The sequence below is a fragment of the Rhamphochromis longiceps genome, linkage group LG3 (assembly GCF_057381845.1).
Source record: "Rhamphochromis longiceps isolate RC_006_pf linkage group LG3, R_longiceps_female_GT1.1, whole genome shotgun sequence".
Classification (NCBI taxonomy): Eukaryota; Metazoa; Chordata; class Actinopteri; order Cichliformes; family Cichlidae; genus Rhamphochromis; species Rhamphochromis longiceps.
Genome location: NC_140559.1, coordinates 35,362,267 through 35,390,235, shown reverse-complemented (window position 1 = coordinate 35,390,235; position 27,969 = coordinate 35,362,267). Strand labels below are relative to the sequence as shown.

General features: G+C 41.0%; 1 protein-coding gene across 3 annotated transcripts; it reads left to right on the top strand.

The window, feature by feature from the left end:
• The first annotated feature begins 889 nt into the window (after nucleotides 1-889).
• On the top strand, nucleotides 890-27,969 carry usp12b (ubiquitin specific peptidase 12b). Of its 3 annotated transcripts, XR_014909239.1 has the most exons (11): nucleotides 890-2,101; nucleotides 6,777-6,857; nucleotides 7,077-7,160; nucleotides 8,169-8,298; nucleotides 8,843-9,132; nucleotides 10,225-10,301; nucleotides 10,396-10,479; nucleotides 12,957-13,154; nucleotides 16,116-16,194; nucleotides 27,644-27,707; nucleotides 27,783-27,969. XR_014909239.1 is itself a non-coding variant. In XM_085395486.1 (10 exons), the coding sequence occupies exons 1-10, from the start codon at nucleotides 2,054-2,056 to the stop codon at nucleotides 27,653-27,655; spliced, it is 1,083 nt and encodes a 360-aa protein (XP_085251612.1). In that variant the 5' UTR covers nucleotides 890-2,053; the 3' UTR covers nucleotides 27,656-27,969. The 3 variants fall into 3 exon arrangements, 2 of the variants coding, with proteins under 2 accessions (XP_085251612.1, XP_085251603.1); XM_085395486.1 differs by having other exon boundaries at nucleotides 27,644-27,969; XM_085395477.1 differs by lacking the exons at nucleotides 27,644-27,707; nucleotides 27,783-27,969 and adding an exon at nucleotides 20,862-25,585 and having other exon boundaries at nucleotides 898-2,101.

The window sequence follows — 27,969 nt, the reverse complement described above, 5'->3', positions numbered from 1 at the left end:
TAATTTCAATATTTCTTTTTAAATCTTTGCGTAAATATACAATTGACGTGATTATTTAAGCTATTAAAAATGCAATAGCTAAGAAAAAGGCTTTTACGATTGTCTGTTTAAAATAGATGTAATACTTTTATTTATAGATTAAGACATAACTGTGACAAATAACTACTCAGAACCACAGAAATGTTTTAATAATATTTTTGATTTTGAAAAGGGTTGAAAATAAGTGCTCGTATTAGATGCTAGCAGTGGAATGTAATGAAAGGCATTTTATTTCATTTTAAACAAAAAACAACCCACACGCTTTTTATTCCTCCAGCGGTTCTGACACAGGAAGCACCGCCCGCCAAATACAGCCTCATGCACAGAATCCAACTAACTTCAGTCCGTCTGAGTTGTGAGTAGGCGACCCTCCCTCTCAGCTTCCCCGAGTGGACGGCAGCGAAGTCAGACGGCGACACTAGAACCGGAAAACCACGGGTGTTTAACCTTCAAAATAAAATAAGAGTGTCAGTAGATTAACTCCTGACAGGATTTTAGTTTTCTTGAGTTGTGAGAAATAATTAGTGTAACTACAATATAAGTTAGTTAACTTGTCTAATTATGTGATTGCATCAAGTTTTGCAAATTTGTTATTCACACATCACTGTTTCAACAGTCGGGACCAAAATTTTAACAAAGAAACACAAACTAACTGGAAACCATAAAACAGCTCCACAACATGATTTTGTCTGCAAGCCTCTCCTTCGTCACTCTCCAAGCCCTCATCCAGATCACTCATTATAGTTCAGTATAGATTTTACAAGTCCACCCTTAAATCACTCTTTATCAAGCTCTTGGTGTAACTATAGTCTGTTTTACAACTTTCATTTTTGGTCTCATTTAAGTCTTCTCTTTCATATTCTAGTTTTTTTTTAAAATTATTATTCATTTAATAATCAGGATACCTGTGTGAGACAATGTGGGTCAGATGTTATATATTACCAAAACAAACACAAAGTATCCAGAAAATATGAAAAAGTCAAATGTGGCGTATTAGATTTTAGTGGAATTTTTTTCAACTTCTATAAAAAATATCTACTGATGTTGATGCCAGCGGTAAGAGGAGAACAGCCAGACTGCTTCGAGCTGATAATAATGCATAGTAACTCAAGTACCTGTTCATTACAGCCAAAGTATGCAGAAGAGCATCTCTGAACAGCAGCAGAAGACCACACCAGGTGTTACCTTGTCTGATAAATCTCGATGACTGTTGCCATATTTGGATGGTAGCGTCAGAATTTGGTGTAAAGAACATGAAAGCATGGATCCATCCTGCCTTGTGTTAACAGTTCAACCTGGTGATGTGGGTTTAATAGTGTAGCAGGATATTTTCTTGTCACACTTTAGCACCAACTAACAACCATTTAAACACCACAGCCTATCTGAGTGAATCCAACATAAATTTACATTTGTGCATGCAACTCTTGTTTTTAGAAGTCAGGGAAGCTGGAGTGCCCTGATATTATTATGAATGCAATTTGCACTAGTATCTAGCACAATCTCAGTCTTACTATTCTATTTGTTTTTATTATAAATACAATTTTCGCTCCCTCTCACAGCATAAAGCCCCTGCTATGTACCTGTGGCACTCTTACTTTTACTAACTATGGTGGTTATTTCTAGTAGACTGTACCATTTTTTTTATCCTACTACTGTCCTCATTTTCCCTCAATAGAGTCTAGCAGCTAGCTAACTTGATAGCTAGCTAGTACTGTACAATGATAGGAAAAAGAACAGCTCTAAAATACATTATTTAAAGCTTTCAAATGGCCAGTGAAATTCATGCCCAAGAAAAAAAAAACTTTTGACCACACCTGTAAACCTGCTTAACAGTAAAGGATACGTTAAGCCATTTTATTTCGAAAATCAACCCCCTCCCCGGAAGCTCCCTCTGTCGGTCCATGTACTCTGACAGGTTTATCAAACAGGGGCAGAAAGCTCTTTCGGAACTCTGCAGCCGCAGCGGCTCTGATTATTTCACCATCGGGGTTCGGTCCAACATGGCGGCTTACGGATGGAAATACTGATGACAGTCCGAAAGATCGCCTCGATTTGTACGATGGTAAGAAGCCGAATCCGGTGCTTTTATCCGCGGGGCGTGAATACGCTGCGCCTCTGTCCGGTCCCCCCTCCCAGGGACGCTAGGCTAGTAGCTGCTCCGCTAGCCTGTTCGCTAACCTCACAGACAGGACAACATAATTAAAAGAAGAAAAAAACATCAGTCAGTCAGGGTTTCTCGGGAAAGTTGTAGAGCCTGCGAGGAGCATCAGTTTACCAGTACTTATCCTGCACCTCTGTGTGGAAAGAGGGAGAGGAGCTTCACGGGGAAACAAAGCGTGTTTTAACAGCCAGCCTCGGTTTGTTTACGCGGAGAAGGGCGAAAACTAGCTAGCCTAGCATGCTAGCTCTCACGGCAGCAGTCTCTGGACTCGGCTGGATAAAATTTACGGGCCTTCAAAATGACAAAGTTGTTGTTGTACCATTGCGTATGTAAGTCAAAGGTGTGATAGGCAGACAATGGGCGGATGTAAACAGCTCAGCCAGCTGACTGCTGCCTGTTCATGTGTAACTGGTGGAAAATTTCCAGCAGTTCCTGTCATGGGATACACCCTGGATGCCCCCCAACCCCCACCGTGAACCTGCTAATAGTTTGGCTTTACTTCTATAAAAAAAATAAAGAAGCCTTCAACAAGGCAGAAGAGTCCGGACAGTTTAAAGGAAACCAAAGTTGTTGGGTGTGACTGCATTTTCTTTTTGCTTTTTTTATACCGCCCTCTTTATCAGATCTGGAGCCATGTTTACGTTTGCACATGTAATGCTTTGTAAGGAGTTAAATAAGATTTCCCCAGACACACTCCACTCGTTAAAGAGAAGCTGTAGGTGAAAACGTGAGACATTAACACTGCCTGGTTTCCTGTTAATGTGACCAGCTCTGCGTTTGCTTCAAGCTTAACCTCTGACTGTAACTTGTCCTGTTTGCATGTGCTGCACCTTTCAGAGGAGGACAGATGGTGATACAGATGCTTTGGAGAAGCCTGCTGCAGTCTTTGTCAGTCATTTGTTGTTCCCGTGTGTAAGCTCTTATCCAGTGTTTTGTAACAGCCCAGCATCTACGAGACAGGAAAAAAAAATAGTTTGATTCGTCTCTGCTACCTTTGCGGGCTACGAGGTGCTGGCCGGATGGTGCTTGTTTCCACAGAAAGTTGATTTGGTCGTATGGAAAGTGCGAAAGCCACAAACAAAAGCTGCACAAGCCACAGCGGGGCACGGCCGAATTCAAGCGTTCGCCTGCCTTTGACGTGTGAGGCGGAGGACCTTTGCAGGGTTCAGAGCGTTGGTGTTTCCACAACAGAGCAGTGAAGTGCATCTTTGAAACAAACTGCCTTTGCTTCCATCGAAGGTGGATTTGTATTTTTAAAAGTAGAAGCTTAAATTACTTATTATTTACACATTCACCTGACAAGCAAAAGATCCTCTGGTTTGATCCAAAGAGGGACCATAAATCCCCCTCTGTGGCTGTGCGTCCATTGGGGGGGGGAAAATCAGCCAAATTAACATGCAAGGCTACAGAGGCCTAATTGTGAATAAGGGAGCAGCTGAGAGTAGCACTATGTGGCCAGAGTATCGGGAAATTTCAAAAGAAAAATAATTATTTAATCTAACCTTAACTGAACCAGGATAATATGGTGTGAGATTAAAAAAAAAAAAAATCCTGTCCAATCCATGGCAGTTGCGTAGACTAGTAACACGCATGAACATGCACACAGCTAAGCTCCACGTGATGAAGCCTAAAACCTCGACAAACAGGGTTAGTAATAACTGAACCAAACTGTAAAGTTTCAGTTTAGTTTACTGAGATTTCAATTAAAAAAAAAAAAGTACCAGGGTTAACCCTGGGTTAGCCTACATCACTATGGTAACAGATAGTTCGAGATTAGAGATTAACAGATATGCCATGACCGCCTGCTGACTTGTCAATAGTAAGTAAATAACGTTACTCGGATTATTGCACTGTTTGGTAGTACAGGACCCTGGTCCAACTTAAACCACCTTAAAAGTGTATTCAGGGAGAGCAGCTGCTTGAGGTCTAATAGGTAGATATCGATATATTTGTAGTTCAGTGTGAACTTTGAGGAGAGACAGAAGAAATGAGACTCGTTGTCACGCTTTATAAGAAAAGATGGGAGCAGATAAAACCCGTTATTACACACTCATTCCCAAAGTTACATTCCGATCAGTCATGCTTACATGCCTGGTCACCACTCAAACACTAATTTTGAGCTGGGAAGATTACAAAAAAAATCCGCAGAAATAAAGGAAAGAAGCTTCATTTTCTTTTAAAACGCAGCAGACGCGGCTCGTCTCGTGGACTCGAGTTATTTCGGAGCACGGGGGCAGGAAAGGGCAGACAGACTAATGCTTTCCTAGCATCCTCCCGACCGATCGTCATGATTAACAAACCCGATCGGTGTCTGACAAAACAGCCACTTAAGAGTTTCCACTCGCGCTGTTTTCTAACAGCCTTTCGTGCTGCCCCGACTTCACTTCAACTTTCATTTCCACCAGTGCAGGAAGTGCAGCTCGTTTCAGAATCGGCATAACCCAAAAAAAGAAAGCACGAGTTAATTAAAATGTGTGATTTCAGAGCACGCTTAGACCGTCTCACTCTGCACGCAGATGTTTGCTGTCGTCTTTGTTTGCCTTTCTGAGATCAGTGAGCTTGTTTTTGTTTACAGCCCCGTGCTGCTCGGGGGTCGTGTTTGTCTGTGACTGTACAAAGCGTTAGCAGCATCATCATCATCATCATGCCCCTCGCCTCGCACTGTTTCTCCCCGCTGGTGTAATTTAATCCTTGGTTTCTAGCAGGACTGCAGGGTTATATGTCAGTGTTATTCAGAAGTGTTTTTATTGCACTGTCACGTAAACACAGCCCTGCTTTCACATCCACGCTGTGCTACGAATCTGTCAAAATGCACTTCACATAAATGCAGTGCTTCTTTTAAAAAACATTTATTCTACTGCAGCTCAAACACAAAACAAAATCAACAGGGCAGTGCTTTCACTTTATGTTATGTTACTTTAAGCTTCTTTGCAGGCTTGCCCTGAGTGGAAGTATAGAAGCAAAATGCACTGCAAAGAAAACAGCTCAGCTCTCAATGGGGGGGGAAAAAGTCATGTTGAATATCTATAATATGATATGGACTGGGTAATGTGTGAGGAATGGAAGGATGCCACATCAGGATCGACCTACAGAAAACTGTGGGGTGGTAGAGTTGTGTAAGGACGTCAGGCTCTCAGGCCACCCTCATGAAGTCTGTTTCTGATTGTTTGGTGAGAGACATTCACATTCTGCTGGAGGTCATTTTGTAGCTCTGGAAGTGCTCATTCTCGCAATGGCCGACCTGGAGGAATAAGACTACCTGTGTGACCTCTGTAGGGTCCAGTTATGGCCTGATGACGATGGGGGTTCAAATTTGATTAATTGTGGGATTAATCAATGTGGGACTAATGTTTCAGTCACGTTAAAGCTATAAAAACAGGGCTACAGCCTCGTTGCAACAATAGAAATCGGTGGTTGCTCAGCAATTGAAAACAGTTCTAGCGACCAGAGGTGTGGAACACCCTCAGCTTGCGGGTCACCACAGTCACAGAGCAGTTGCACAGCAGGTCTCCTGGTTTTAGGCAACTTGTCTCCAAACAGTCAGATTCAGGCAGTCACTCTTGCTGTCTAATTGACAAACACAGCAGTCGGCCTGATTCAGCTGTGCCAGTGCAGTAGTGGGTTTGACTCGACCAGTTTGCAGCTGGTTTTGTTCTGGTTATGCTGCCATGAGCTTGTGTCATTTTTGTGGTTAAGTTGTCGTTGCAGAAGCTACGTCACAATTCGTGGAGGGATTTTTAAAAATGTTTTAAATTTCTGCCTTAAATCTGTGACGTTCCGATCAGACTCGTTTGCACTAGTTTGTTAACTGACGTTAAGTTTTGAGCAGCTGTGACACAATCAGTCCAAGGGTCAACTCGCCCCCGTTCAGTCACAAACTGATGGCAATAAAATAAGACTGCTATCTTGATGAATAAAAGTTGCTTTGACGACCTGGGCGGCCCAGTGTGTGTAACAAATACTTCAGAGGAAACGAGACTGCTAACTTTTTGCACACATTGGGAATAATTGTGGTCATGTGTCTGTGTCTTTGAGCCTAAAGTCCCGAGTTCTCGGTGTCAAGAAGGCATCTTCTCTTTTTACCTGGCTAGATCGCCATGGTAACTAATGCTGAACACATAAACTGGACCGCAGCAGGTTATGTTCAAGTCATGCAACACTATCCCTCTAGATTGACGGAATGTGTTGCCCTCACTTTAGTCAGTTTTCACATTTTGGGTATCAATAAAATTGCTTTTCAGCATGTTTTTAAACGGTTACATATATGTAGATGTGATTAATGGGGCTCGTCAGTGTGCAGAGGAAAATAAAATGCAGAAACCAAGGATGTGAAGTGAAAAACAAAGCTGCAGCAAGCAGATGGCTGAAAGTCCAACAGAGCAGAGAGAAAACAGAGCAGGAAAAACTGGAAACTTTGAGGAGGAAATTAGGACAAAGGAAGTTTTTAATGGATCATTTTTCATTAAAACAAAAACACTGACTGCAAGTTGTTACACATCCAAAATAATATGAAAATGTTCAGGAAAAAATAAATAAAACAGTCATTCTTTTCCTTGTTTTAATTCTTTGCTTGCAGGGCGCCAATGCCTCTGCCTTGGAAAAGGAGATTGGACCGGAACAGTTTCCCGTAAATGAACACTACTTTGGCTTGGTTAACGTAAGTATCTGGTGGTGGCCGTGCACCTGTTTACCTGCTGCAGACTGCAGAGCACAGCCAGCAGCTACTAATCATGTTCGTCTGTTTGAAGATTCACACCGGATGTTTAGTTGTCAGGCCACTTCTTTAGCACTGCTGTGGCTTATTTGGTGTAAACGAGCAGAAAATGTGCCTTCCTCTAAATCCCCTGGCCTTCTCTCTGTTCCTTTTTCTTTCTAGTTTGGAAACACCTGCTACTGTAACTCGGTGCTGCAGGCTCTGTACTTCTGTCGACCGTTCAGGGAGAAGGTGCTGGCGTACAAGGTAAGTAAAGAGAGACGAACTGTTGAGATGAAACCTGGTGCCCTGACAGAATGCACACACAGCTAAATGCCATATTGATATGATAGAGAGTTACACGTTTAAGTTTTCATAAAAAGCAGATGTTTAAATTGAGCCAAATCTGGTGCTTGGTTTGTGGTGCAATGGTTCTCATAGGTTTTCATCTTGTATACCATTATAGCCATTTGATAGCCTCAACTTCCTCTTTGAATGTGTTAATTTGAGCTTATTTGAACTCATTTGTATTTGGATCTGGATTTCTTAGAAGCCTTCCTTTACAAATATTGACTTAGTTGCTGCAGGACGGCTATCAAACTGCAAAATTACACCGGGGCTCCACAGCCTTGATTTTATGTAGGACCATAACCAGAATTCAAACAGCTGAGTGAAGTCCTCTATTGCAAAAAGATGTGACGCAAGCAATGAGTGCCCTCATGAGTGCAGACTGACTAAATTGCACGTTGGCAGTTAATCCCATGAGAGTCTCATGGGCCTGTCCAGAGGTTGCAAGTGTTGTGTACTCCACATCTGGGCAACCAACTACTAAAATTCAGTGAAATCACGGAGCAAACTAGTTGCAAGGAAGTTGTCGTCCTCTTTTGACTCTGTTGTGATGGAGCCATAAGATTGCTTAGTTTGTCAACATTTAGAGAGAGTTGGGGAATGGCTGCAATCACAGTAATGTAAGATAGTGAAGGATGTACCCTCCTCGATTCAGAGATGGTCTATCTTGTAAATGGCCTCCTTGCCCCCCCCGCTCAAACCAGCGTTCCTCTCTGTCCAGAATGTGCACATCCTCATCATTGAAAGATTTAGGTTAACTGACGATTCATTCATTCTTTGCTATAGTTCACATAACCTGACTTCCATAGAGTAGATCAAGTACCAAGGTTCAGGCTAGTGTAGTACCATAAGATAATGTTAAACTATCTCTGAGTTGCTGAGGCTTTTACAGCGTAACGTTGACTATCTCCGTCTTCTTCTCTTCAGGTGCAGCCTCGCCGTAAAGAGTCCCTGCTCACCTGCTTGGCTGACCTGTTCAACAGCATCGCCACACAGAAGAAGAAAGTCGGCGTTATCCCGCCCAAGAAATTCATCTCACGGCTGAGAAAGGAAAATGGTGAGTGACTCTGCATGATGCTGAACTTTGTTTTTTCTTTTTTCAGAAAGAATATTCATTGAGGTCGAACGCTTCGACTCTGCAGCTCTGCCAGATTGTGCAGCTGCTGTTTGTGTACGAAATAAGAAAAAAAAGTCGAAGTAAAATCCGAGACTTTCCTCCGTCAGTCGCTTGTTTTAACCCCACTTCCTCTCACTATTGACGAGCACAGCTGAGGCTGGCGGGGGAGAAAGGGGATGAGGCAGATGGAGTGGGGAAAGGAAAAGAATGAGAGGAAGGGGAGGGTTATCGCAGCTGAAGAAATATAATTGTCAGCCAGATCCTGAAGGGGAAAGCAGATGTAGGAGAAGACGACAGGCTCCTGATTTGCTATATTTCTCATTGCCAGCATTCTGATTGCTCTTTATTCTTTGTTCTCTTTTCTTCTCACGTCTGTTATTTCCTATATTCCTCTTTCCACTTCTCTATTCTCACGCCTCTATATATCTTTATGTTTTCTGTTTATGTTTCGTTCTGCTTGCTATTTTTATTTTGTTCCTCTCAGAGCTGTTTGACAACTACATGCAGCAGGACGCCCACGAATTCCTCAACTACCTTCTCAACACCATCGCTGACCTTCTCCAGGAGGAGAAGAGCCAGGAGCGGCAGCAGAACGGAAAACTGGTTCAGAATGGAGGTGGAGGAGTGGGAGGAGGGGGAGTAGGAGGAGGCAGTAGCGAATCAGGAGGAGGAGGTGGAGAAGTGGAAGGAGGGAAGGAGACGCAGCAGACCTGGGTGCACGAGATCTTCCAAGGAACGCTGACCAACGAGACGCGCTGCCTCAACTGTGAAGCTGTGAGTGGCTCGAGTACTCGGAGTTTGAACTGCAGATCAGTATAAGAAGATGGGCGTGACTTTAAACCTGAATTCTTTTTAATGGTCAATTAAAGTAAAGTCTATGGAGGAACGGCCCTCTCATCCAAATCCTATAGTAGTTACGTTTTCCAGGAAGTCCAGACTGTTCCCTGATTGTTCCCTTGTCAAACAGAGTGTGTATTCTGGAGTGTTTGTGAAGGCCCATGTCTTGTGTATCTGTGACTGCCTCCAGCTGGCTGTAGCACCAAAATCAGTCTCAGCAAATCATATTCTTAATTGTCCAAGTTCAAAGTCAGGCTTTCTTTGTGTTATCTGGTTCTCTAAAACCTGAAACCCCAGTCAGAGATGATGATGGTGTGAAGAAGTATGACGATGGGGGTTATCAAATTTCTGTGTTAAAGCAGGGCTTCCTGTGGGCTCATGTGAAAACCCTTCCCAGGTTATATGACTCTTCTTCTGCACAAAACAATCCCTCCGAGTGTCACGTCCTCCAGTCAGAGACATGATCAGATGACTATAAAATAGTGTCAAATCTCCAAAGAACACGAAACAGAAGAATGCAACAGCATTGCAAATGAGATTAGCACACAGAGGGGCAAAATAAACTTTTGAAGTTAAATATTTTATCACCAAGCTCAGTGCTGCTGTTTATTTGTGATGACTGCAAACTGTTGTGGTTCAATCAGTGGTTTCAGTAAGGTGCAGATTGACAGCTTGCCCATATTAAATAGAATCAATATGACACTTAGAATAAGCTGTAAATAAACAAATCGGTGAAAGCGTCACACTTCCAGATGATTTTAACCCAAAAGTCTGGACCTGCGTTCAGTCTATGTTAGCGCGGTGTTTTAAAAGAAGAGCCTCTTGTAACACAGGAAACTCGACCCAGCTCTCAGCAAGCCATTAATCTGGCTTCTAGACTTGACTACAGGTAAAATCTGTGTGAGACACTGAGTATTAATTTTTATCTTAATTTTCCACTTTGCTCGTTTAACCGATCAGGTCATTAATGCCGTTGTCATAACGACACACCATGTGACCTTGGGCGTTCGCCCTTTGCTTTTGTTTCAGGTGAGCAGCAAAGACGAGGACTTCCTGGATCTGTCTGTGGATGTGGAGCAGAACACGTCGATCACGCACTGTCTCAGGTACGCCGAATTTATTAGCGATCAATAAATAAATAAAAGAACGATTAAAGGATGCTGGCTGATCTCAGTGACGGCGTTTGTTTCTGCTCATCAGGGGCTTCAGTAACACAGAGACATTATGCAGTGAATACAAGTATTATTGCGAGCAGTGTCGCAGCAAACAGGAAGCCCAGAAAAGGTGAGTGACATCATCATCACGTGACTTTTCTGATTTTCTTTCATCACCTTTTGTTTTTGCTGCCTTTAAACCAGCTCTGTTACTTGACCTTCAGAGAGCACACAGAGCTCTTACCAGGGAACTCTTTCACAAAGGCTTTTCCCCCTGATTGTTAAGTGCATACATTTCATGCTGTAGGATCTGCTGGTCTCAGCAGGTTTTCAGATGGTGCAGAGAAGCTAATGTAAACAGTGAAATCCAGTATGAAAAGGTCTCTGACGGGCCCTAAATGAAAAACAAGTGCCAAAAATGTGTTTCTTTACTTTATTGTGAAGTAAATGAACATTGATGGCATTTCTGATGATGCAGGATGAAAATACTGAACGTTTCGTCAGCTATTGCTGCTCACAGGCAGCAGCATTTCCGAATGTAAGTAACTGCAGGGCCTTTTACATCCTTTATCAATGAGCCGCTGCCATAGACGACATGCTGCCGACGTCGAAGTCTGAACTGTTACCATCAGGTGCCAGCAGCAGCATTACAGTAAAATATTAGTGGCACAGCATTATTTCCAGTGACAAAAGCATAACTTTTAACCACCTGCTTTTCCACCGTATAACCGCGTCAGCTATTTCCAGCCACCGTTTGCGCTTCATGTCATGTGGAGCACGGCTAGCGAGCGTGTCAGCGATGCACTCAAGAGAGTGTGTGTGTGGGCTTGTGTCGTTGTCGTGCAAAAAAATCCTACTTGCTTTTTTTTTTTTTTTTTTTTCTTTTGCAGATTATGAGTGTGACAGGCACTCTGGTCACTGCGAGCAGTCATTATGCAGTTCAGTGTGTCCTGAGTGTGTGTGCGTGTGTGTGTTAAGCATATCCAAGATTTCGCTGTAATTTTTTTTCCTTCTGTTTTTGTACACAACCTGTGGCGACTCAAGTACATAAAGCATTTTGTTGACATGGAAAACTCTCGCTGAGGTGGTCGAGTCGGACAGAAAATCATAATTGCAGCTTTTGAAACGCCACGCATTTGTTGAACTTTTAAGAAAAGCTACGTTTGTCACTCATTACTAGACTTTCCATCTTGGCTAAGCTCTGAAATAAACCCAGCACTGATGATAAAGCGGCCTCACAAGCTCACGTATCAAACATGGTGCAGTTATAGGGTTAAAGAAGAGATAAAAGCACATCTCTAGAAACCACAAAACCAACTTGTTCAAAAGTAATTGATGTTGGGAGCCATAACTGCAGTTAAATTTACATTTTAATTAGTTATATTCTTAGTGGTGGTAGAAGCACCTTCAGGCATAATCGGAAGCTCTTGGGGGCATGCTTGAGGTTTTGTTACACGTAAAATTGAAACGTATCAGACAGTCTTTAACCCTCTCGAGGCAGGCGTTGCCAATTTGCAACAGTTAAAAACTAACAACCTGATTACCCCACATACATATTTTATGATTTTTTTTTTTTTTTTACTCAGAAGTACCACTGCAGGACTTGGTTGTGCATTAGCAACAAAAAGTTTAATTTGAGCCTGAGGGTTAAATAAACTGTAATTTGTTCAGTAAAAATCTAAGACAAGTCACTTTCTTGTTTTTATTCCATCAGAGTTACATCAGTCTATCATCGCTGAAGCATGAGCTCGTGCATGTTATCAGCTGACTCTGTTCACTGCATGATGACCAAACACTGGTTTTCCATGAATACTGATGTTTGAGTTTTGATAAACCCGGCGCTGACGGTGCAGGGCTGTAGTGCTTTGCAGACTGTAGGAGCGGTTATCACAGCCTGTAACTGTCACACAGCTGTAAGTGCAGTACAACCACTTGAAAGTTTCTCTGAGTGGACAAATTTGTTCCATTAGACGGTACCCTACAAACCACATCTGATGTTGCTATAGCAACCATTGCCTTCCTGTTACATTCTGAGAAGTTCGTCATGGGCGTCAGTCTAATGCGAAGTCTATTATTAACTACTGAACAGCAGCTGGACGTCCCTCTGTCAGTGTTGCCCTTTGATATGAGTTTCTTTTTGTCTTCTTCTCTGCTCGCGATGGCGTCCGTCATACGGCGCCACGTTTTGTTTGTTTGTTTTGTTTTGTTTTTTTTAAATACGTACCATCAAATGTTTTTGAGAGCCCGCTAAGTGCACCAAGCACCATCCATTAGCTTGAAAGGCCCATGCTGACACCAGCGTCTGCAGCGTGCAGAGCAGCACAAACGAAAAAGGTTCTCCCAAATTAGGGGGAGGAACACAAAACGTGCTCCTCGTTCCTGACAGGAGGTCTGTGGACTGGCGTGGAAAGCTTTCAGCCTCTCGGTTTTTGTTGGGGAAAGATCGATCGTACTTTTTTGTGTTTCTGCTTTTTGTAATTTCGAAATGAAAAGGTTCTTTTTTCTTTTCTTTTTTTCATCCAACAATTCAGTCTTCAAAGATAAAGATTTTTCTGCTCTGAAATATATATATTTTAAATCAATATTTCTCTCATCTCTCTCACTCAGGATGAGGGTAAAGAAGCTACCCATGATCCTCGCCCTCCACCTAAAGCGCTTTAAATACATGGACCAGCTGCACCGCTACACCAAACTGTCCTATCGCGTTGTCTTCCCCCTGGAGCTCCGCCTCTTCAACACGTCCGGGGACGCAACCAACCCGGATCGTTTGTACGACCTGGTGGCTGTCGTCGTGCACTGTGGCAGGTAGAGTTTATTGTTTTATTTCACTTTAAATTTTTTGTCTTGAACTTGATGTGAATGTTTGCAGCTGCATGAGTGGAAGACGTGCAGTAGAGCACAAACTAGTCTAGTTTGTGTTGTATGGTTAAAAATGAGCAGATCAAGCTTGTAAACAGTCTTGTTGAAATTAGTCATTTAGTCTTCATAACAGTCCGAGGAGCAGACATTGTTCACATTATATGTGAGTAATTTGCTGAATGATTATAAAACCATTTAATACTTATCAGAGTTTTAAGTGTTTCTATATTGCATATAAATAGCACCCCTCCCCCAACCTTTTTTTTATTTTTATTTTTTTTTTAAATTTTGCTCCAACAAACTGCCGACATTTCAGTTTCCAGATCTTTCTTCTGATGTGAACTCTACTTATGAACCAGATGGAAATAAGGCTTCATTTCAGTTTTGTAACCTTTCGTAAGCCGACCTTTATCATCATCCCACTGTGTTTTTGTGAGGGTGTGTCCAGTGAATAATGCGATTGGGCTTTTCCATGTAAAATAACAGAAAGGTTTTTTGTTTTTTTCCCCTTGTCACTCATTAAATCCTCGCTGTTTTCTCAGTCTTTCAATGACCCAGACGTTATACTGATGGTATAAAAGAGAATGTTTAAACATTATTTTCAATTGCAGTTGAAGAAACTGCTCTCAGCCCTGACCTCTGTAAACACTCATTTTCAGGTCATAGTGGATAAAATATGAAGGTTACTTTTTGATAATTTTGGCCATTTTAAATTTAAGAAAAATAGGATTATTAGTCATCATGCGTGCAATTAATCCACCCAATCGCTTCCATTTATCCTTTTCAAGGTCGCAGGGGGCGCTGGAGCCCCAGCTGTCATAGGGCGAGAGCTGGGGTACACCCTGGACAGGTTGCCAGTCTGTCACAGGGCTAACACATAGAGACAGACAACCATTCACACTCACATTCACACCTACGGGCAATTTAGATTGATCAATTAACTAACCAACTAACTGCATGTCTTTGGGAGTACCTGGGGAGAACCCACGCAAACATGGGGAGAACATGCAAAATCCACACAGAAAGACCTCAGCCTGAACTCAGGACCTTCCTGCTGTGCGGCAACGGTGTTAACCACCGTGCTGTTCATTACGCCAAATTTTAAAAGACCGAGATGTCGACCATGGAAACGGTCACCTCAAGGCTTCAAAACACGACTTCAAACACTGATGGATGTCATTATGGTAGCTGTGGTGTGGTCAATCACGTTAAATGCACTTGGTAGTATTACGGTAGTGTCAGATGTTACAATGTAAAACATTTATAATTTGTACTACCCACATCAGCTTTATCGACTGTATGTACCTGATCTAATGTGTTGAGGCTTGGGTTTTCTGTTAACAGCAAAATTTAATTAACACTTCACCTCCAGGGGGCAGCATATCAGTAGATGTTTTCACATAACGCACTGCTATTTAATTTGAGATATTCTTTCTCTCAAGAAGCTTTACTTTATGCTTTAAGCTGCCACTGTGCATAAAAATCAGCTACCTGGTTAAATAAAGGTAACTTTATTTAACCAAGTAACTCATTCCGCCATCTTGTGGTTGAAATTGGCGTTGCCCCAAAGTCCAGCCTAGTTGATCTTCAGTCGATATCTTTGCAACACAGTACACAGATATTTTTGTGTTGAGTCACAGCTGCTGTTTACTCACATTTTTATGATGGTTTTAATTGACTTTGGAGTTTTTTAACAGTTTTAAATTTTACAGAAAGTTCTTTTAAACCTTCAATTATGCACTAAATAAAAGGATATGGAAATATGTTTGGAAACATCTGGTTTTAAGTAATTTGTCTCTTGATTCTGTTTCAGAGGACAGAGGGAATATTCCTAAAGTTATTCGGGTTTTTTTAATTAGAAAATACTTTGCTCATTAACTCATTCATCAGATATTTATTGGATAAAGATATAAAGAGGAAATAAGTCCATGTGTCCCTGTAAACACTGCATTGCTGCGGTTCTCCTCGGGCCGCTCGTTGTTTGAATCGGTGTCCATTGGCTCGCTAAGTCCGGTCGGCCGATGAGTTGACGTCAGCTGATGTGTAAGCGAGCATGTGCGAGTCATTAGTCACTCGACTATGTTCCTCCTGCTGATGAGATGTAATCTAACACTGGAGCTTTCCTCAGGAGGACAGACGTCCTGGATAAACACAAAGACTGTCTCGTGCTGTGCTGCGTGTGGATGTGAACATCTTTCTAACAGCAGCGTCGGTTCATCACCAATGTTTTGGTCTCTTTTGACAACGTGAAACAACAAAAAACAGCAAAACATTTTCACAATAAATGATTTTTTTTTTCCAGTTTTTAAAAAATAATCCATCTCTGACTTTGCGAAGAAGAAGAAGAATTTCTTTAAAATTTATAGTATTTATAGGATGAGGAGTTTATGTAGGAGTAGGTAATAATGTTCTTAGACTACACATTTTTCAAATCAGAGCTCATTCTCTTGACAATACTTAGTCAACAGGTAATACTATAGTTTTAAATAGATCTAATTTTCTGTTATTTCTTTATTATCAGTTTGATCTGAAGGTCAATCTATTGACCTTGAAGGAGAGGTCAGAGGTCAAATGTTGCATTTTGTTTTTTTTAAATGTTGACAAAAAAACAGCACACTTACAAGTTATCAGGCTTTTTGTCAGTTTGCCACCAATAAATCATTAAGAAGACCTTGAAGACTTTACTGGATGTAAGCCGAATTGTAATGGATTGTTAACATAACCCTGCTCGACACCCCCACAAAGTTTTATCAGAATTCATTCAAAACGTTTCCAGCTGTTGTGTTTAACACAGAATGACCCACAAACACTACCAAAAACAAAACCACGCTGGCAGTAAGGATGATGAGAATCATCACGACTCTGCTGTCTTATTTCTTAATGCGTCTCTGTGTCTGTGCCCTGCAGCGGTCCAAACCGCGGACACTACATCACCATCGTCAAGAGCCACGGCTTCTGGCTGCTGTTTGACGACGACATCGTAGAGGTGAGAAGCGATCTTCTGCATTTTACAGGAAATCAGACGTCTATAAGTAGTTTTCTCTTTTTTTGTGCTGTTACAGTGGCAGATGCTCACATTAATCGTAGCCAATAAAACTGCAGAGCTGGAAATGATCATAATGAGTCTAACAGACCCCCTTAAAAAGACCAGATCGGTTTAAAGGTGGTAAAACAAGTGTGAACTGTTTAAATTGAGCATCAGCGTTTCAGCTCACATCAGACTGAGCACCCACTGAAAGATTAAAATTCCCATCTCCACATAAGCTTCCCATCTAATCCAATACCAGACAGGAATTCCAGGCTCACAGTCTATCCTGGCTCTCCCGAATGTTTTGTCTGGACTTCCTGCAGCGGGCCGACCTGCATACCTGAGCCTGATGAGGAGCTGAAATTGGGTTTAGCGATGGGGATAAATGATGACGGGTGGATAAAAGTGTCCATTAAGGAAAAAAGATGAGAGATGAGAACATACCTGCTTTTATTGGACATTTATCTTTCTCCTTTCTCGCTCATGGTCACCGTGTACCTTCTCTTAATTGAATCATTACTCATCTCAGTCGTAGTATTATAAACTGAGATGACCTGCACTTTTTTTACATTACAAATATGAGAGACTGCTTCTCTGTGTGCTCCAGCCCTCATTCCTCCTTTAATTTTCACCGTCTCTGAGCAGGTGGTGCAGACATAGAGGCTGTTATTTTGAACTTTTACACAGCAGCTAATGATTTCACTCCCCCCCCCCCCCCCTCCGATGAGTGTGGTTGTCATGAAATTGCCGTTCTGCTGATTACCCGTGTGCTTCTGCTGCAAAACCATCTGCTTTCCTCTCTGATGTGGCGACAGCGGAGGGAAAACATGGCTGTCTACATAGTAACAACAGTCTGACATCCTTGGAGCGTGATAGTGCTCAGCCCCCGTTAAACGGTTTCCCAGCTCCACTCAGCACGCTGTCATCTCAGTAGCGGACATGTCAGCAAGGAAAAGACGCAGCACTTTAAAAACATTAAATAACATGGTGACACTTTGATGAACCATCAATCCAAACAGGGAGATCTGCCAGCATCTATATCCCTGCCATACAGGGAGTGCAGCTCTGCTAAGTTTGCAGTGTGAGCCGATGGCCTGCTGTAGCTCTTTAGCCACTGGCGGCCCGCCACATCACGCGGCCTAAGCTTCGGCGTGCTGCTGTGTTTCAGCGAAGTAACCTTTCAGTCTGATGTTTTTCTTTCTTGATGCCAGAGGGAAAGGTATGGCACAGCAATCAAACTATCAGCAGCTCGCTGGCTGTGCAGTCGTCACGATGAGGCGTTCCAGAGCTTGCTGACGTTTAGTCTGTAGTTAGTGGTAAACGAGACACTGATCTGCAGATGTACAGTCTCAGCCAGTGTTAGCGTCCTTCATTAATTCTCAAATAACCTACGTCAGGAGTAGTTATTTTTATTAACAGTGTTATTTACAAGGAAAAGGCTTATTTTGCTGCGTCCCTAGATGGGATAGGCTTTCTGTCGTGTTCGGAGCCTGCTTATGGGGGGGAGAAAAAGAACTGTGTTTGCAGTAGAAGTTGGTGAGAATGGTCTCTGCATATGTACTGTATTTTGTTTTTGTATGTAACTGTATTCTGTTACAGTTAGCGTTTAAAGAGGTGGTATTTAGAATACAGTTACTTTGAAATAAAGGGATTACACAGCAGTCTTTTCCTGTTTCATATATTAGGCTATGCCCTTTCAGCAGAAATATTTCTGCTGAGAAATATTTTTAAAAATTATTGTTCAGAAAATGATATGAAGGCAGTAGGCAGAGTGTTATAGGCATCGCCCTAAAGAATGTAGCCTCATGGGCAGTGTAGTCCGGTTGTAAGTAAGCTATTAAGACTCGACTACACTATATTTGTGTTTTCCTCCGAATCAATAAGTTCCGTTGGAGCAGCCTTTCAACGCCTCTCTCTGTCTCTCGCTAGCAAAGTTGACCCAGACAACAAAGTAAAGCTAGTTTTTGGCTACGAGCCCGACACGAACCCGACGTATTAGCCAGAGGCCCCTTTGCTACGGTTCAGAGCTGCGGACCTGTTTTATATACGCGCAATAGTTTTCTATACGAGGTCGCTGCAAAAAGTGCAGCCTTACCTAATGTCCACCCTACTGTTACTCATTAATATCTATTATCTATTAGTATTTAAAACTCTAGTTGGTATTGGTATGGCGATTAACCTTCAATCCAAAGTAATCCAAAGTATTCAGAATACGTTACTCTCATTGAGTAGCGTAACAGAATACGTTACAAAAAAGATTTTGGGGCATGTAATCTGTAGTGGAATAAGTTTTAAAAGTAACCTTCCCAACACTGTACATCAGTTCCAACTGGATGCTGAATGAATTGGTTCGCGTTAGCCGTTGCAAGACTTTTCTATACAGTTGGATAAGAATAACTGACACTATTGTACGGTGGCTCTGAGAGTTCACATGCACTGCAGCTTAACAAAACACCTACAAATGGAAAAATGCTGCAAAATTACACAAAACACAAGGAAAGTTGGATAAAACACAACAGCATATATAAAAATATATATTTTATATAATATATTTTTTTAAACTGTTATGTTTGTTGGGTTGACCTACAGCGATGACTTAAAGCCACAAAACTAACTGCAGTTTGTCCTTATTTTTTTTTAATTGTGTGTGTGTGTGTGTGTTTGTTTTTAACTTTACCATTGTACAGATTTGTGTAGTTTTCTGTAGCTTCAAGCAGCTTTTTGTGGATATACACACATCCATGTTGTATCACAGTTAATTAGCATAATCGGAGGGAAAAAGTATAAAGTTCTAGTTGTATATAATCATCTGTTTTAAGCTGCTCAGCCTTACTGCCTTATACTAAAGGGGTGGTAGAAAAAGACAGAAAACGAGGCATGTAAAACACATCTACAGTCGGGGTGCACTTTATGAGGTGAAACAGTATACTTTAATGCAGTTCAGGACACCTGTGCCCCCCAAATATTCATTTTTATGATGCTTGTAATGTTTGGTTTTTCCTTATATAGTCACACAGGCGTTGATTTGGTTATATTATAGCACGAGAGGTCACAGCTAGTGTTTTAGAAAATACTTTCAAGCATTTGGAGGTCATTTTAAACACACGTGCTCCTCTCTGTGCATTCGCAGTAGCAGTTCAGCCAAATCAAATATCTAACGTACACGTTATTTTCCCAGTTAGAATGGTTTATTTTGCTTTAAATCTCCTCGGCAGTAGGAGACATCACCCTGCTGTTTGCAGGAAAGAGCTCAGTCAGTCATCAGGGACTGATGGTTAAAACTGATATAAACTCCACAGTATTTTTCCACTACAGCGGGACTTCGGCCCGCTCAGACATCTGGTCTGGAAGATTCTGCTGAGTCTGCAGAGAAGAAAGATTAACTTATTTTTTATGGTTTGTGGAGATTTAATCTGCATGCCTCTCTCTGTTTTATATTTTAGCTTGAAGTCTTTTTCTGATAAGTTATTTTGATCCCTTTTTGGCTGCTTGTTTCTGCCATTTGCCTGTTTCCTCGTGGAACTCAAACTTATTTAGTTTTCTACAATTATGACGCCGATATCTTTCACTCCAAAAGTGCAGCTTTTGTTTTCTAGCTCCCATAACTTTACTTAACCCAGAAAACTGCTGGATTGAATAGGAGCCAGACAATATTCATCAATTATCAATATAAGCAAGACTAGATGTGCTTATAATAGGGTATGTTTCAACCACGGTGGAAAATGTAAAACGAATTTTCAGAGACGACATCCAATAACAAAAGATGTAAAAACCCCTAGAAAAGCTTAAGTGACATTCAGAAAACAAGATAAAATGAAGATAAAACAGTACAATAAAATAAATAAATGGTAATTTATTTATTCATTTTGAGAATTGTGCACACAAAACCTTCCATATAAACATATTGTTTCTTTGTTCCTTATTTATGCACACATTTACTAAAATGGCGCAAGTAAATTGATCATTTTAAACTGCACTTTATTAATATCACATTTTATGACTGGATCCTCGTAGAAACTCTTCTTCCCACTTGTGCATCTTTGCAGATATTTGGATAGTTATTTTGAAGCCTCTGTCCAAATGAATGAGGAGAGGTGCCCTAAAAATCATGGTCAGAAAATGCAAGAAACTATCATTCAAATTATTATTATTTATTTTTATTTTTTTTAAATGCCTAAAATTAGGTAACTTTGCAGAATAAGTTTCGTAAATATTTTTTTTCCTTTCTTTTTTGTAAGATATATATATTTTTAAAACTGTTATATGACATTGCATTTTCATTTTACGGGGCCGTCGGAATCATTGACGAAGACAAATTCTTGTGCTAAGTTTAATAGACTACAGCTGAGTTTGATTCAGTTTAATAAAATATAAAGTATCAAAGTTTTAACCGGTGAGAGTTACAGCGTCTCATTTGTCCATGTGTATACTCTTGTTTCATCATGGTTTCGGTCCTCTTGTATTAGTTTTTATTTAGTTATTGTCTTTTGTTTATTGGGGGTGTTGGAAACCTATTGGCCAGTGACGTTAACACTGCTTTGAAAGCAAAAACAAGGAGAACCAGATCCAGGTTATTACTGTATCCTGATACGGGTTCTAACCTCTGTTGTCGTCTTCTCTCGTAGAAAATTGACGCGCAGGCGATCGAAGAGTTCTACGGTCTGACCTCGGACATTTCCAAGAACTCTGAGTCAGGATACATCCTGTTCTACCAGTCGAGAGACTGAACCAAGGCGGTCGTAAGTCCCCAACAGACTGTCACTCAACAGAGGGGGGAGGGGCTTATGGCAGCCACCTGCTCCGCCCTCACTTAAGTATCCAGGCTTATTTCCTGTAGGCGGAGCTGCACTGGAGTGCCACTCGGGACGGGTTGAGACGTGTGCGGCAGGTCTTGTGACAGCCTTCTGGATTACCGTTCAAATCCTCTGTGTCCACACTGCTGCAGCAGAGCACCTTAAAAATATATTTAAAAAAAAACATCCACTAGAACCCCCCCACTCCCCCACCCCCTGGCAGATTCCACAACACTCGCTTTGCACTGTGGGCAGACTGACCAATCCAAGAGGCTGACATGTGGAGGACGAGCAGGAGAAGATGATGCGGCATAACCAGCTGTTTTGGGTGCAACTGGTGTCGGGGGGTTAAGGTCCGAGTCGGCCTTTTTTGTGGCTTGTTGCACTGACACGCAACTCCCCCAAAGATTCCTTTAACGTCCCACCTGTCACAGCAAAACCACTGACACTACCTGTAGTGAGTGAACGGCTTGAATGTGAGCGCGGCGCTTGGATGATAGTTTGCGGTGTTTTGTATAGTGAAGTTTTGCCAATCGCGTCCTGCGCAGTGTTACAGGCGATGGTTGAAATGGAAACCAGCCACCAGGGAGGTGCTGATGGAGCTGAAATGTTCCCCACACTCATGAGTAAGGCTCTTTGTTTCAGGTTTAAAATTCTTAACTAAAAAAATAAAGAGAAAAAAGTGAAACCCGTTGACCAAAAGTACAATTTGCAGCTTATATAATTTTTTTTAAACAACCCTGTTTAAAGAAAAGAATACTTTGCCACATGTTATATTTTTTAATCCAATCCTTTGGATCACCAACAGTCCTGTTCTAGATTCCAGAGCGTCTAGAGTGTCTAAAGCCACTCTTGGTGCCACAGTGGGGGAGGGAAAAGAGCTCAAAGGAAGTATTTCAACAGCATAAGCTAATTTTTAAAATGCCAGCTGGTTTTGACAGCAAGCACACGTTCCTTTGCTCTCGAGTATGTGTTGTTGTAACATGTCTGACTTTTTTAAAGATGCCACAATATGCACATTTGTACTTTTTCTTTTTCTTTTTAAAGGGACGCACTATGAGACTAGTGCTTTTTTTCCCTTTAAGTCAGCTCTGATATCCACTTTACACACTACACGACACGCAGTGTCGAAGTTTGTCGAGTTTGTCTCATGTGCTTATGGATGCCTCTCTGCGCACACACGCCTTTACCCTTCTACAGCTGGTTCATCTCGCAGTTTCAGCCACGCCAATTTTGACTCTGGCTTAAGTGTTTTTCGTGCAGCTGCAGCTCTGGCAGGCAGTCAGGTTTTTACATAACACGTTTTCCACTCCAGAATCGTAAATTGCAGCCTTTGGTAACGCTGAGTGATGCTAAAGGTCTGCGGATGTGATCCGCTGATGCTCGGCTACACGGTTTATTTTATTGCAGTAAGACCGTCTCTTTCGCATGTTTGTCTCGGCCGCTTTTAAATGGCTTCCCCTCCTCAGCATCAACAGCAGCTTCAGCTTTAGGGGCGAAGCATCCTGTGAGATGAGCTGCATCGTGGTTATCTTACTGTTTCTGAAATGCTCATTAAATTGCAGCCTGGGCTAAATTGAGTTACTTGAATGTTAGCGCTACTCTGGGCAGCTGATTGAAGCTAATTAATCAGCTGAGCGTTTAGTGATTCCAGTAAGTAGTGCTTCAAGTGATCACATAACTGGATAATTTTGGGCAGGATTTCTTCTTCCTTAGTTTAAAAAAAAAAGAAAAAAGTAAAACTTGCATATGTAGGTAGGTTAGACAAAAAATGATTAACTGCAGTCTTCCTTTAGAGGGGTAAAAGTGGGTTACATAGTAAAATTCATAAATATAACCACGATTTATGTTTACTTTCTCTCTTCTAATTTCAGATGATATTACAGATGAATGTGTTTGTGTAGATTCTCGGTGATGTTGGTCTTCTCAGCTTTAAGGAAGAAACTGCACTTATTCATGTCTAAAAACAACAACTACTTCCAAAGGGTCGACCCCCCATTAGGGGTTAGAAACCTGAGAGACACCTTTTGCATTTAGAACTTTTTTCAAGCTTTCTTTACTACAGATTCATCTTAAAACTGCTGACAGGCTCTGCTGCCGTCTTAGTGGTGCTGAATTCTGATTGGCAAGGCTTCAGTCACACAGGCCTACAGACAGGTCGGTGATTATCTGGTGACCAAAAGTTTATCCTCCAACCAGTTGGCAAGTGGTTGCTTGCTTTTGCCAGGGTACTGCATCCAAAACCTCCAACTTGTGGTCGCTTTATCGATATTTGACTTTAAAGGTCTCGGTTTTCCAGTTTGCGTCACACATTTTGCAGTTGCTGTCGAGTATTTTGAGTCCTTTAATGCAAACTACCGGTCACCATGGCAACCTGCTAGCAACCAAAGAAATCGCAAGGGGGCATTCGGTTCAGCGCCGTATACCTCTTTGGGACCAGTTCCATGCTAGCTACTGAGAGCAAACAACTTGCCAACCCATCTAGGAACATACAATTTTCCCTAGCAACCAGTGGTTGCCAAATGCCGCCAGCTGGTCTCTAGGGCTGTGTGTCCAGTACAGTCACAGAACACAGAAGTGGGGTTTTTTCTTCTTCTTTTTTTTTTTTTTCTTTCTTGTCCTTAAAATGTCTGAAAGTCCAGCGTCACATCTTCCAGTTGCTTCCAAATAAAACTTTCGGAATATAAGATTTTAAGGGTCACAACATGTTTGACACATTTTCTTGCATACCTGACTGCGTGTTTGAACTCAGGTCTTCAAATTACTGCGTTTCTCTAGTATGATGAAGACCAAATATTTAAAGATCTTAAACTTGCCAACTTTGAGAAACAGAATTAAAACTTACAAACAGGGTTTGATTGAGTTGATCTGAGGAGAAGCAGAAGCCTTTTTAAAGCCTCGGTCTCGCTTTCCAGCTGTGGGTTAACCCTTTCCGCCTCCATTATTTTCTTAATAATTGCACAAACCAAATATAGTTACACTTTTTTTTCTTTTTTTTTAACCCGAGTTTAGTTATTTTGTTGTATATTTTACACTCCTAAGCTGATAAGCCTCCATGCTATCACTCCTTTGTAACAGAGCTACAGCAGATGCAAAGCGGATTTAGAAAAAAAGCTCTATGCAGCCTTTAAGGTGTTTATATTATATAGCTGTTGAGTTTTGAATGTTAACATGTACAGTCAAATTAAAAAAAAAAAAAAAAATAGGGCTGCTGCTTGACCTGTGACATGTGGATTTTGGGTGCATCGCAATACGGTGAAGTCGCTGTCTCCGCTTTTAAAACTGAAAAGCACTTTTAAATATTTGTCAGAAAACTTGTCATTTTGTCCTTCAATCGTGCAATTTAGTGAAAGTAACAGCATTCATGCTTGTGGCTGTACAGTGTTTTCACTTTACCACAACCTGGCACAAAGCCCTGACTCCCAGAGGTAAAAAGTAAACAAATGTAAGGGAATTCAGGTTGAGTCTTGAAGGCGTATCACATCCCCCAAAATACTGCAAAGTAATTTTCATTTCTTCAGAGAGTGATTTAAGTGCTCTGAAAAGTGACACTTTTTATCATCATTCAGGTTTTATGTCCGTAACACAGAGCAGCCAAAATATGTTACAAAATAATGTGAGCTTGTGGATTTCGCTCTCTTTGTTGCATAAGCCTTTCTCTTAGTTCTGCCAGCATGAGAAAGTTTAAAGTTGGACGTCGTGCAGCCAGAGCCCTGGCCTTAACCTGCTTTTTCCAACGCATTCTCATCCAGATGCATCCTTTACACACCAGGTGTCCTCTAGCTTTGGTGCTCTAATGCTATAATGGCCATGTTGAACACAAATACAGTGCGAAGGAGGAGACCCTGTTTTTCACCCAATATGGACCTTTGTTGCACACTGGTTAGGTTTAGGTGAGATTTAGCCTGTCTAGTTTGCATAAAGTTGCTTTCAGCAGCGCCTATATTATATTTCCTCAGTATAAAGCTGACGTGTGTCTGTTAGCTCCGGATGTTGCAGAATCCTGCAAAATATGGGTTATCCAACCGATCAAGTTATCTTGGTTTCAAGGTAATAGCAATATGACCAATCTAGATCGGGTGGGTAAAGTTAAATCACTGTCAGCCTCTTCCAAAGTCATTCTGTCCATTTATGTTACATAAAACTACAACTACAAACAGTTTAACTCAACAAATACCTCATTTGGCTCAAAGTTCTCAAATCTGTGTAAACGACTGGGAGGAGATCGAGCGACTTCCTTGACGATGCATCCGAAGCACTTCACTCAATGAGTCGAAGGTTCAAAGTCAACACTATATCTCTTTCACGTCTGTGCTGCTCTTTAACTAATCAACTTAAAGGAAGTAATCTACATTAAAGGAAAGTGTTGCGCAATTTTTATGTTTCGTTTTTTCTTGGGGGCTTAGTAGTTTTATAACTTTCGGACATCTGAAGAAAGTCGTTTTTGGCTGCAAATGACTTGAAACACCAACAGAATCTGTGGACTCTTTAAGTTGCGTTCATACATACCAAATGATGTTTATATTGTTTTTATTCCTTTTCTTTTTTTTTTTAAATAAACAAAGTGTAGGTGTACTCAAGATGTAAATAAACACAGACAAGCACAAAAGCACATTATTAGGGAGATGGAAGTCCACAGATTCAGCTGGAAGCCTTTCTTTTTATTTTAAATATGAGAACCAGAATTCATTGAAACAATGTGTTGGATGCTTATGTTGAAGCAAGGCTCTTTTTATTTAAATATTATTATTATTATGAATGTCCATGTTAACGTTTTTTCCTTTGATGTTCTGCATTGTTTTTATTTTTATGTATTTTACTAATTTTGATTGTCTGCTGAGGCAGCTCTGGAAATCTGAGGATTTATTTTGATCTAATTTGGGGAGTGTGAAGTGAGAGATGTGTACATAAATACAGATGTTATTATTGGAATATAAATAATTGCTTGCTTGGAATAATCAACAAATCTAGATCGAGAATATTAGTGTACGTTATCTCTCAAAGATACCTTTCTTATGGTTGATGTCTTCAATCTGCCTGGTGCTTTAAAAATTGCAAACCCCACCCATCTGGCACACCGGGCAGACCAAAACAAACAAACCCAAATATATGGAATGGTCACAATGGAGCTGTGAGTTTATTAACATACACTCACTTTATAGACATTCTCTTATTAGATGTTGCAAAAAAATACATGACTGTCCAAAACCTGATATGCGATCACAGTGTTAAAGGAAAAATCCACTTTAGGTTACATAAAGGATTAAAATAAATCAGCAGCTGGTGTTGGTGTTTGTTTCATTTTGTGTTGTCCTGATTGTGTTTGAGTTCTAATGATGATCAATGTTTATAAGAAGACAGAAAAACGACTATACTGGATTGAGAGAAACTGAGGGAGATGGTATATATTAGTATTGAGCTTCAAGTAGTTCCACTGCAAAGGTTTCACTATATTTAACTTTCACATTTATATGCTTGACAGCAGAAATTTATAGATATTGCAGATGCCGTTATTATGTCTAATGCAAAAGTTCTCCACATCTTAGGTAATGTGGAGCTTTTTAGCTAAGATGTGGGAGTGGTTGCTGGAGTTTGCCGGCTGTCGATGGGTGAAATCGGTCACAAAGAGATTATTACACCAAAAACCACTTTGTTATTGCGTTGGGTTTGGCAGATTGCTGTGGTTGCACAAAATATGGCCGTCTATTTGCAATCACTAACTGGAAAAAGTGTGCAACCATTGTTCACCTTGAAAGTTAAAGCTGTGCCTTATGTCCTGAAACTGACATGTTTCCATAAGCAAATCCAGTCAACTTTGAAGATGACCATTCTCCGTTTCACTATCATTCTGCAAATAGTTGGCAAATGTTTGCAAACAAGTTGGCTTCTTCCATGCAAACCAAAACCAACCAAAGCATTTGCAAGAAGTAAAACACCTGTCAAAGTTTTGAAGAAATATCTTAAAAACTTGTATATTTATATTTAATAGGCAGAAAACAAACTGAATTCTTGTTTTTATACTCAAATTTACAGACACGTAAAAATACAGCAGCTGTGGCTTAACCCTTACATTCGGTGGTAGTCTAATAAATTTGTTAAGCACTGTAAAATAAAATGTCATCAGCAAAGAGTGGAAACCTTGGAGCTACACCTTCAATTCCAAGAGTATTAAAATATTGTCAGAAGAAAAGAAGTGGAGAGACAGAGGCCAGTTTTTGCACCCTAAAATATAAAAAGTTCCTTTTAGAGAAATATTTTCATCTGGTCATTTTTATTATTGCTTTTATTGTTTTATAGATTTTATTAATCTAAAATTAAGCATATACGTCAGCGAGTAACAGAAGGCAGCAGTCAAGCATCCCCTGTGTGCTTTTTGAACAGCATTATGGGAAATTGATGAAATGCAACAGCTTTTGTTGGTGTGGGGGAGGAGTCAGAAGCACCGACGGACAGCTACAGGTGGATTTTTCCTTTAACAGTTGTCTCTTCAGAGCGTTTGGTCGTCCACATCACTCCCCTTTTCAGTCTCGCCAAATAAATGTGTTTAACCCAGTATGTGACGGACATACAGTGACTGAATGCATCATTAACACTCCTCTAATGTATGTTTTTAGTGTGCAAAGTAGCAGCAGCCTCACCGAGACCAACACTGTTAAAATGAAGGTCAGGTAAACACAAGTAAGGGAATCTGCTTTTTAAATGGTTGCATATTTTTGTACCAGCTGAACACAGGAGGGTTTTTTGTTCATGCAGAGTCTGCGACTACAGACTGATCTGAAGGACCAGTAACCAGGTTGTCCTCTCGGTGTTTGTATTTGTGGGGCTGCTGCTGTCTGACGTTCATTCTGAATCCGTGGAGATGCAGTGAAGTTTGGGAATGACGGCTGGTTCTGATGGTGTCTAAACTGTTCGAAATAAAACACAAACTGGTTTTGATGAT